We start from the raw sequence: 12173 nt of genomic DNA, 5'->3' as shown, positions 1-12173 counted from the left end.
AAGTTTGGTATGCATACATTACCCCCCTAGTTCGAACTAGGGGGGTAGTGTAGACATATCCTTAAAGACTAACAAAACATGCAGATGGTATCATGAGCTTTCGTGGGCACAACCCACTTCTTCAGATGCCTGGAGTATTAGAAGTCCAGTTCCAAGAATAAAAAAGGGAAGGGGGGAGGGAGGAGGAAAAAAAGAGAAAAAAAGGAGGGGAGGGAAAAAAGAGAGACAGTGAGTAGATGGTACAAGAGGCTGATAAGAACAATTAGCACCTCCATTGTTTGGTTGGTTGGTTGAAGTCATTAGGATGTGGAAGGTGGTGTACAAGCCAGCTGATGTCCCTGTTCATACCATTTACATAAGAACTAAACTTGTGAATGAAGTTAAGTTCCAACCCTTCTCTGTGTATTTGGCTTGTGGAAGTGGCCTGAAACAAACTTGTAGAGTGCCTCACAGTGATATCAGTGGGGATGCTCTCTTACCCTAATAATTAATAGTTGTTTAACAGGACTCCAGCTCACAGCCAAAGTCCCTAGTTTCAGGACACCTGGGCACTACATTTATATTTTTCACACACACGGGGAACTAGCTAGCTCAAGGTCACATGGTCTATTAATAGGCCAGTGTCTTAACTGTAAGACCAGCCTTCCTTACCTTTGAAAACAAATTGGAAGTGTGGCTATGTGTAGCAGTGGTGCTGGACCAATTTTTAGGGTAGGAGTACTGAATGGTGCCCTCACTGCCCCAGAGTCACACCCAGGGTGCCAACTTTCCCAGACTGAATGAACTGGATGCTAATGCCACAGATGGCATCTGCTTCATCCGGTCTGGGAGAATTGGCAACCCAGCCACAGCTGGAGGCAGCTGCGGAGTCCCGGCCCAGTGGCAGGACCCCAATCGGCAGCATAACTTCTGGGGTCAGTAGCTTGAACCTCACAAATAGGAGAGTGCAGAGCCCACGGGGGCAGTAGGTAGAAAGATCCCAAGGGGTGCCAAAGCCGGGGGGCACCTGGAGCCAGCAGGACCCAGAAAGGCTGCTTGGAGGCCAGGACATGGAACTGGTGGAGGCAAAGGTGGGGCTGGCCCCTGGGTTGAGGGAAGCTAGGTGGAAAACCTGCAACACCTCCCACACCCGTACTTCCCATGCCTATGATGTGTAGCCTGACAACCTTCAAACTGGCAGCTGTTAGCTACACTACACAGGAGATAATATAGGGCAGGGGTGGGCAAGATACCTCCTGAGAGCTGGATTCAGCCCACCTAGCCACTAGATCCAGCCGGCAGACACCCTACTGGACCCTCAGGCATGCAGCAGCTGCTGATTTAAGGGGAGGACTCCTCCATGTGCCTTTCTGCCCTGGAGGGAGGGGGAGGCTTTGTGTGATCTCCCCCCTCCAGCCAATAAGAGCTGAGAAATTGGCCTGGGGGGACGGGAGCAGTGCAAGCCTTTCCCCCTCCTGGAGCTGAAAGCCACATGGAGAGAGCAGCCTTCAATTTTAAGCAATCTGGGGCTGCAGCGGGTAGGGAGTCCAGGCTGCTTTGGGGGTGCTGCAGGGCTGCTGGCTGGGAGATGCTTAGGTAAGCATCTCCCAGACAGAGCCTGGCTCTGGCATTCCTGCCCCTCCCATATCCCAACTCCCTCCCCCAGGTCACCATCCAAACCCTGTGCACCCCCCTTCCCCAGGTCACAACTCCCTCCCAGACCCTGTACCCCCTCCTACAGTCCTTCCCCAGGCCAGAATCCTCTACTGATCCCAGATCCCCTCCCAGACACTGCACCTGTATCCTCTGCCCCAGGTCACACCCCCTCCTTCACCCAAACTCCCTCTCAAACCTCACACCATCTCCTGTACCCCAGTCCCTTACCCCATGCACCATTATACACCATCCTAAACCCTGCACCTCCTCCACAGAAAAGTATGGTCCTTGACCACTTTCCAAAATCTTGGAGTGGTCCTCTACCAAAATTATTTTCCACCCTTGATCTAGGGGGAGATTTCATATGCTATCAGCACACGGCTCTTTGCCAGCACGTGAAACTTATTATCATGTGCTCAGAGAAAAACTTCAAAAAGTAGCCTTTAATGTTATGTGTTTAATTACAATGTTTGTGCTCACAAACCATCATTTATGCATGAAATTGGGTGACAAAGGCCCCACAGCTCTCTTTTCTTTGAGTATTTGGATCTTATTTTAAAATATCTGACATCTTGTGAGTGAACAGAAATACTTGCCTCTCCGAATGAATTCCATGCCAGCCACACACATGCTCCTCAGGCAAAGACCTGGGAGAAAAGAACCAAGGAACAGACTTGGGTTCTGTCAGACCAGCAGGGATATCCTGCATTCCAGACTCTGGCCTCACACGCTCCTCCCTTCTAATTAAAGAATAGCTAATGAGAGATCCTCAGATGACCGCAACCTTTGTTGTAGCAGTATAAGAAAATACCGTTTGCTTGTGAGAGCAGAATGGGGAAGAAGATTTTGCTAATGATATTGTGAATCATCACTGCTGTTGGGATGTAATTTGCTTACTTTTCTCTACTAGCAATGAATCAATGGCACAACAAGCAAAGGTGGATTTGGGTGTGTTCGTATCTGGGGGGTGTCTTGGTTCCAGCTCATTTTTACTCAAACAATAAACAGCCTTTAGGAATTTTTTAAAAGGACATCAGGAAGACAGGCACCTGGGTCTGATAAAATATACAGTGAAATAATGGAAACCTTTGTATTAATGTTAGCAGAGAGAGAGAGAACAACTGTCAGTCTGATATGAGTATGGGGAGAATTGTAAGTCTGCAGACAGACTTCTGGGGAAAGATGAAAGGTCTTTCACACGAAAGGAGGCCTTGACCATTTTTGCTCAAATATTGGCACATTGTCAAGAAGATTTTCTCAGTGATACACTGCCTGCCATATCTAACCTCAAGATTCTCATTATTTTAATTGAACTCTACAAAGCACTTAATGCATGTGCAGTAGGGATTCAGTGAAACTGAAACCTACTCTGTTCAGAAAACAAACACAAAATCGAAAGGTATAAGCCCTAGCATTAGTCAGGACTTCAACTATGCTCAGAGCATTTTGTGTGGGAGAGAGGGCAAAAGCTAGAGATGTGCACATTATTTATAATGAATAATCTTGCGCCTCTGTTCATGGAGTCCACAAACAAAGCAGTTTTCTCAAACTTGTTCACTAATTGAAATTATTCAATTAACTTTGTCATGAATTTACTTTGTATCTGAGTACTTCAAAATTGAAATTCAAGGGGCGTCGTTCTTTTGTGACTGGTCACATAAACCACCCAGGGGCAGATTCTTAAAAGCACCCAGGACATATTTTCAAGAACTCAGCCTGGAAATTAAGGCCAGATTTTCAGATGACTTCAGCACCCCATGTAGTGACCAGACTTTGAAAACTACTTACTTTATGGCTTAAATAGGAACTGAGTGCTTTTAAAAATCTGGAAATGTCTGTTTGTAGGCACTGAGCATTTATGAAAACGTGGCCAAGAGTGTTCTTTCTCTTCCCCTTTGAATAAGCATCACCCTTAAAATTAATTTCCTTCTGTGAATGATCTCAGAAAGTTTAAAGGGATACCTGGAACTTAACAAATAAAAATTAACTGTAGGTTTTTTAGCACTAAAAGGAAACTTGGCCAGGAAATGATTTCTTCTTTCTCATGAAAAAGTTTCAGGTTTTCATCACAAAAATTAAAAAAACAAAAACAAAACAAAACAGAACAAAATATACCTGAAAATGTTGTGTTAGGTTTTCAGTTTACCCTAAAAATTTTAGTTTTCAATTTTCAAGAAAAAATTGAAATTGGTTCTTATATTTCATTTTAGCTGAACAGCAACCCCATTCTCCCCAACATGTTGATGGAAAATATCCATCGAATTCTGATTCAAAATAGTGTCTAGTACTGCATCTGCCTCCAATCTTTTGTGGCTTTTTGGTGAGAATCTCCTGTTTTTAAAAATGCAGTTTACTCTCTTCTGTGGAGTGATGGACACACACAACTATCAGAGAATGAAAAGGTATGAAAATGACTATAATCAAAATGTTGTCAAATGCACAAAGTGTGACATTTTCAAAAGAGTTGTAAGGTACTGAAAATCAGTGAGATTTAGGGTATATCTGCACTTCAAATGCTACAGAGGCATAGCCATTGCAGTAGTTTAATCCATCTCTCTAATCCCTGGTCTACACTAGCTTGTTATTTTGAAATAACCCCCCTTAGTTCAAATTTATAAGTGAAGCGTTCACACTCCCAAACCCATTGCTTATTCCCACAATATAAGAACTAGGGGTCACCAAGTCAAATGAATGGACTGCTGGTTTAAACCAAACAAAAGGAAGCTTTTTTTCATTCAGTACCAAATGTCCTCTTATTGGAGGATCGACGCTTTAGCAATCAATCTTCTGGAGTTTGATTTAGTAAGTCTAATAAAGACCCATTAAATCAAATACTGAGGATGTCTTCATTGTCACCGGTACTCCTCATTGTTGTGAAGAGTAAGGGAAGTTGATGGAGTGTTTCTTCCGTTGACCTTCCAATGTGGAGACGTCGCCAATCTCGGCTTAAGGTACATCAACTCCAACTACATTATTTACATAGCTCAAGTTGCATACCTTAAGCTGACCTTCTTGCCTGCAGTGTAGACCTGGCCTCAGTTAGAATATGACAAAACAATACATCTCCCTCCTTCCTTATGTTTCAATGAAAAGTGAAATAGTCTACAATGCTGACATTTAAAATATCATTGCGATCGGAGATAGCAATGATTCACATCAGTAAATCTGCTCACCTCAGAGCTACTGTTTCAAGCTCTCTTCAGTCTGAGGCAGAAATCTCTGAATTGTTCACATTCACTATGCTTTGAATTTTTTTCTCTATTCATAACAGCTAGAGATATTTTTGTCTGAGTGGAACTGAGACGGAAGAACAACAGAGACATCTATCTATTTCCCTTTCCCCCAGCCAATATTTTCACATAGCACTCATATTTTGGGTAAAATGGCAGTAGGTCATGGTAACATAGGTACTTTATAGGCCCTCTGGCATTTGTTAAGCACCCAGCAATATCCTAGATAAGAGTCTTTACATCCAAATTTGAACTGGTTAGAAAATAAAAAATTTTCATGCCAAGAAACTTTTGTTTGATAAACTGTTTGAAAACTTTCTATTGACAAATATTTTGTTTTCCATGGGATGTTTTGAATCACTTCAAAGGATTATCATTTCAAACCAACAGTTTAAAATAAAAGAAACCCTGGTTCAGATAAAACAATGTTTTAAATGAAAATAAAACAAAAGATTTTAGATTTCATTTAAAGATATCAGTTTGAAGCAGGGCACATCCAACTCCAACTAGCAAAGAGTAGACCTGTTTCCCCTTTCTCCAGCATTACAGTTTTATCTTTGTTCCAAACACGTTGTGTTTTGTCACTGATCACATTTTTATGGACTCAGGCTTTGGTACTTCAAAAACCCCAGTGCCACAACACATTAAACTAGGGTTTGATGTAACTGTCTCCAGTGACTGACTGACTTGTGGATCATCTGTATTGTTTGACTTTCTGTTTACAGTTCCTTTAGTTAGTTGTTCATGAAGTGCTGCCACCTATTGAATATAGTAAAAAACAGTTTTCTGCAAATTAAAATCACGCAGGAATGTATTGATTCATTTGGTACGAAACGATTAAGTGCTATAAGTCTAAACACCCCCCCCCCCCCAAGCCTTCAAACTAGTCAATATCAGAAGAGATGGGCAGGAAATAGATTTTCCCGTCCCTTAAAAATTTTTGTGATATTGAAAAATGTTCCTGTTCTGAAAGAGGATGAAAAGTTTCACCAAAATAAAAAAATTTAAAAACATATTTGGGGTCAATCAGAATGCTCTCTTTAGTTTTCAACCATTAAAAATGTAAATTTGTAATCCCCCTACAACTATAATCAGAGTATCTTTTGAAATGAAAAGTCATTTTGAACATTCTGAAAAATAAATAATATTTTGTTTCAAGAATGTCAAAAGGTTTCATTTTGACAATTTCAAATCTTTTTTCCCAAAAAAGTTTCTGAACTGAAAATTGGTCGAAACTGACCCTGTCCCATGAAAAGCTTCAATTGCAATGAGTCCGCATTTTCTGAAGAAAAAAATGTTTCATCCAAAAAAAAATCCCCACAAGCACCAAATCATAGATGAATAGACACAGGTATGCAGCACAGTTTCTGCTGAGTATCAAATCACGTTGCTCTTTTGCTCAGCGAGACAACAAACATTTCTGAATCCAAGTCAAAATACCTGAACTCCTAAATACCCTAACAGCAGCAGCATATTTAGGATAGAAATGTAAGATAAAGGCACATTTAGAACTCTAGGCAGGAATCCCTATTGCACTAGAAATGCCTTTGCTCTGAGTGCCATATCATTTACTTTGGAGCAGCAACTTACTCCTCATGGTGTCTGTGATGCAATAACAGAATTTTACTATAGATAAAAATTATGTGCATCTTAAGGATCCCTCCTGATATGCACAGAGGAGCTGCACTTAACAAGAGGGATACAATGAAGAGAAGGAGGGGTGGAATGGATACATGGTAATTGGCTGGATTCCTGTTGGTGTAAATTAGCACAGCTCTATTAAAGTCAGTGGGGCTGATTCTCATTGATATTCAGGCTAATTTACATATTCATGGCCTTAACTTGAGAATCAGGTTAATTGAATCTATCCTAGTATATACTAGCAGAGTTTCTGGGATAAAAACCATAATCTTTACATAGCTATGCTTTGCATAGGCAAGGAATACAGGAAATATCACCTGTTCTTATTACTTGCCTACTCAGCACCATGCACGGTGATTGCAATATAGAGGTAATAATCACTTTGTCTCAACTCCTGTGCACACAGTCTAGGAGGCAAGAGGCCAAATGAGGAGATACTTTACTAAAATAACTCTTGAAATACTTTCTTTGTTAAACACTAATTTTCTGTTCAAAGATACATGCCTTTGAAAATGTTGCTTTGACACACATCAAGTGGAGAGACAGTAATGTGTGACATGGCATGTATCAACATGTTTGACATCATGCAAAGGACATTTTACAACATAGACATAAAAAAGCATGGTGCTTTTTCAATGATTTATTGAGGGAAAGGGGAAAAACCTCTACATAATTTTCAAATACGTTTGGAAAATAACCTAAAAACGGTTGTCAAGTAACTGTGATAGATTATTAGACAATTACATGAGATGGAAGGTTATCAAATTCATGGGGAATTGAAGGTAGATTTCTCTATACTACTTCAGATGCTGTTTTTATTGTTTGATTAATTTCTTCCCTTTTAAGTTATTTTCTATTCTTATTTCCCTCCTGACTTTTATAACCCACTTTGTTGTTTTCATGCTGACCAGTTAAATAGTCTCAGGTGGCATATTCAGATGAAAACAGTTTAAAATATTAATATTATCATTATCCTTGTGTGTACATCTAGTAATTTTTTTCCAGATGGCTGCACTGTTTGTTCCTCATTGTTTCCTGCTGAGTTTTAAAGGACCGTTATTTTACAAGTGGTTATATTTTGGTTTTGTGTAGCCTTCTGCATAGATACCATCTAACAAGCAGGTACATTTTGTTTTGTAATCCTGGGTTTACATTTTCTCCATTTTACTATAAAAATATGGCTGGATTGTTGATAGCTCAGGTGGAGAACGTAAGAGAACAGTGCAACCATGAATATAGTCATGGTAGACTTTTGTAATAGTGGAAATCTGAGACATTTACTCCAATTGAAAATGTAGAAGAAAAGAAACTGGATGGGAATCAGCACTTCTAAATTGGAAGTCATGGTCCTCTGCCAGAAGAAAGGGGACTGTTCTCTTTAGGGAAAGGGGGGGGGGACAGTTGCTCTTAATAGAAGAGTTCAAGTATATAAGGGTCTTGCCCATGAATGATGGTCAGAGGGGGCATGAGATTGACTGGTGGATTGGCATGGTGGTGGCAGTGACATTGGCACTGTACTGATCCATGGTGGTGAACCAGGTGGTGAGTTCTTGGACAAAGCGCTTAGTTTACAAGTTGATCTATGTTCCCATCCTCACCAATGGTGTCATGGGCTTTGGGTAATGATTGAAAGAATGAGAGCACAGGTATAAGCACTGGAAATGAGATTTCTCTGCAGGATGGTTGGGCTTATAGTCTGAGACAGGTTTCAGAGGGGGAAGCCGTGTTAGTCTGTAACTTTAAAAACAAGGCACACTGCTATTTGGGGGTATGTCTACACTACCCTCCTAATTCGAACTAGGAGGGTAATGTAGGCATATCGCACTTGCAAATGAAGCCCGGGATTTGAATTTCCCGGGCTTCATTTGTATGAAGCCGGCCGGCGCCATTTTTAAATGCCGGCAGTTCGAACCCCGTGCCGCGCGGCTACACGTGGCACGGAGTAGCTAGTTTGGATTAGGCTTCCACGAGGAGTACAGCTAGTTCAGATTAGGAAGCCTAATCCGAACTAGCTACTCCGTGCCGCAGGTAGCCGCGCGGCACGGGGTTCGAACTGCCGGCATTTAAAAATGGCGCCAGCTGGCTTCATGCAAATGAAGCCCGGGAAATTCAAATCCCGGGCTTCATTTGCAAGTGTGGTATGCCTACATTACCCTCCTAGTTCGAATTAGGAGGGTAGTGTAGACATACCCTGGGAGTCTCAAAGTAGAACTGCTACTCCTCCACATCAAGGGGAGCACCTGATGAGGATGCTACCTGAGAGGCATCCTTTGGAACCTTAGGCATGTCCCACTGTGAGGAGGTCCTGAAGTTGATCCAGGACTCTCTGTAGGAATTATATGTGCCAGCAGGCCTGAGAAAACTGTAGGAGAATCTGGAACCTGTAATGGAGGAAAAGGAGGTCTGATCCTTCCTACTTTCCATGCTGCTGCCACAGCTCTTACCAGGAAAAGAGGAAAAAAGGAAAAAGAAGAAGCCAAAGGGTCCAGTTATGCTCTTATTTATAGAGCCGTAACTTTGTTAACTTCAGTAGAGCTACTCCTGTTTGATGCTTGTGTGTGAGAGCGATCAGACCCTTTATCTTTTATATAGACTGTGGGCTTGATTCCAATCTATTTTACAAGAGTAACTCCACTGAGGTCAGTGGAAATACAATGGTATAAAACTTGTGTGAATGAGATCAGAATCAGGCTCCATATTGTCAGAGCGAGCTATTATCTGCATGGAAGTGGTAGGACTAATTTACAGTTTAGTTGTCTAAGCCACAGGCTCAAAGTTATAACAGTGACGCATTTTAAACTAATATTTAACTTCTCTTTCCCACTTACGCTGTCTTCCTTGGCTGTCACTGAGGTCTGATAGCCTGGGTGATGATGCTTCTGCCTCAGCGCAATTTAGAAAAGACAAACAGCTGTTGCTAGAGGCATATTGGAGGCATCAATGGCAGAGGAAAGATGTGTGATGGAAAGGAAAGCAAGTGTTCAATGCCAGTATTGGCTGCTGCCCTGAGCAGACTGACTCACCCCTTCACACAGGGACTGGCCAAATTAAATACAGTTTAACCTCTTAATCCCCCCATGAAATTGGTGGATGTACAGCTCATGTTTGATGGCTGATACTCAGTCTCAGATGTAGGGAGTGGGAGAAGGGGACAAATACGGCAGTTTCCCCAGAGCTCAGCGATTCATAGAGACCTGGGGCTCCCAGCCTCCACCGCTGCTACTGCAGCAGCCCGAGACCTGGGCCTTTTAAATCACCGCTGGAGCATGATACAGCATGCTCTGTGTGGCGCTGAGGGCTGGCTGTCCCCAGTGCTGCTCCTTCTTTCTGCCTGAGGCAACACTCCTTCTGGGAGCACAGAGCCACCCTCACTCCCTTGCCTAGTGGCCCAAAGAGGCTGTCGGCTCCCCTGTTGTTGCTGCAGTCCTTAGGTAAAACTTCCATCAACTTCAATAGGCATTTTTCCAAGTTAAGGGATGAATACAGCCGGCAGACTAATATCTACCCCTTATTTATTATTATTGGCATTATCAAAGCATCCAGCTGAGACTGGGGATCTCTTGTGTCAGGCACTGGACACATAGTAAGAGACATTCCCTGCCCCAAAGATTTTACAACTTAAATGGACAAAACACACAAGGGAAAGAATGTAAACAGGACACAGAGGTGAAGTGACAGAGAAAAGAGTAGAATCCAGGTTTCCTGAATTCTAGTCCAGGGCCATATTCCTTAGGCCACATTGCTGAATAAAGTAAACGAGGGAAAAATTCTGCCCTTTGTTACACCAGCATAAGTTTGCAGTAGCTTTCCTATCATTGCACCAGTGTGAATGGGAACACATGACACAAAGAACTATCAATTTCTTATATTCATCAATTCTGATGGTGCTCATTCACCTGTAGCTGCTTTCTGGTGAATTCTCCAGTGAAAACATTTGCTAGAAGGAATATTTGCAGCAACACCGGATTATAAGCAAATAGTGGAGAATATTCACGGAAAGTGAATGTGTTAATGTTTGTATTCACACAAGAAATCTGATTCTAAGCATTATGCTAATCTAGACAGAAAGTAGAAACATCCTATCTAATTATTTGGCCATACTATTTATGCTATGTGGTCAATCAAAGCTAACTAATACAGGTGGAATTCTGAGTATAAAACACATGTACCACAATAATCTGCAAAGAAGGATTTGTCAGAATTAATTGGATGAACAGCAGGAATAAATCTGGGGAAGTTTTAAACTGTTTGCAGATATTATTGAAACTGAAAAGAAGTTAAATTTGTGAAATAGAGTATTTGCTACTAATTATTCTCCCATCCCCAATACATACACATATACTTATATTCAGATTTGTTTGTCTGCGAATCTCTTTGCTGCCATAATTGAAAATTGGCTGAACTGAAATGATGCAAATCACAGTAAACCTGACAAACTGAGTGAGTTTACAAAAATAATCTAAAAACAGAACAAAACAAAAAAAAACCCACTGAGACTATCAGACAGGAAATCTTTGGGGCAAAAGTTTGTGTGGTACTTCCTTTACAGATTTCTGATAACCAGATGCCCCTTGTTCTGTTTATCTCCAAGTTCAATACAGCTACACACATCTATCTGCACATAGAACCAAATTATATTAACAGGATAGGATTATAAAATAGGATCATTTATGCTGACCACTTCATACTACCATTATAGCTTCACAATGATATTTCCAACAGAGCAGCTGCTTATTTTATTAGCTACAGAGATTCATTGCACATATCAAAAATGCCCTTTGTACCATGTCTTTATTATAGGATTCAGTACAGCCGAGCAAATATAACTACTGTTATATGCACCAAATACAAGAAGATAATAACACCAGGATAATCTCTCTGATTATTTCCTTCACAGTGTGCACAGTGAAGGAAAAATATAGAAATTCTTTGCAAGTTGGATAAAAAAGGGAAAATGTATTTAAACTCTACCATGAAGGCCTACTGAATCCAGTTTAAAGGATTATCATCCCCACAACCTCTAAGTAACAGACCTTAGCAAAGGCCTATAAGTAATTCCTTCCTTGGTATATTTCAGGGCTGTACCTCAGTTGGAACTTTTAATATTGTGGTCAGTTAGGAAAAACAGCGGTTTATTATTTGTCATTTAACTTCAATTAATGCGCTTCCCATGCAAAACAGCTTAATTTTTTCCACTTACCCCCATTTGTCACGTGAATATTTCAAACAGAGGTTCATTTTGTCTTGCAGCAGAACAGATTCTGTGCTGCGGCTCCGTATTGTCTCACCTAGTCATAAAAAGTATCCTGGCCAGAAGGAAGTGGAAAACAATACATAGAACAAACGCAGAAGCCCAGGAGGAAAGCTACACCCCAAAGACCATCACTAATAGCAACTGAGAGAGCACTCCTCCTCATTGCTAACTTTTTCCAGTGCTGTGCCTCTGTTGTTCTATTGGAAATTAAATTCTTTGCGATACGATTCTTCACTGTTCGTATTCACCCAGAATAAATTATTTGATGCAAGGTTATTTTTTGTACCCAAATAAGTAGATTAAAGCAAAATATTACTTAGAGGTTGTAGCCAGCTGACAGGTTTAAGATCATATTATCAGGGAGGCAGTAATGATTAAAGGTACATTATTCCATAATGTGGTATTTGAAACCT

At 41.1% G+C, this 12173-nt stretch overlaps 1 protein-coding gene across 2 annotated transcripts in view; it reads right to left on the bottom strand.

Moving 5' to 3' along the window:
* LOC102449274 (calcium-activated potassium channel subunit beta-2) overlaps nt 1–11881 on the bottom strand; it is a 273020-nt gene extending 261139 nt beyond the window's left edge. For both annotated transcript variants that reach the window (XM_075938013.1, XM_075938014.1), the window contains exon 1: nt 11707–11881. In XM_075938013.1, the coding sequence (XP_075794128.1) occupies nt 11707–11744 (38 nt within the window). In that variant the 5' untranslated portion in view covers nt 11745–11881. The remainder of the gene's footprint in view (nt 1–11706) is intronic.
* Between the last annotated feature and the right edge of the window lie 292 nt (nt 11882–12173).

Source organism: Pelodiscus sinensis, chromosome 10, assembly GCF_049634645.1.
Source record: "Pelodiscus sinensis isolate JC-2024 chromosome 10, ASM4963464v1, whole genome shotgun sequence".
Taxonomy (NCBI): Eukaryota; Metazoa; Chordata; order Testudines; family Trionychidae; genus Pelodiscus; species Pelodiscus sinensis.
This window is presented reverse-complemented; position numbering and strand designations above follow the sequence as displayed.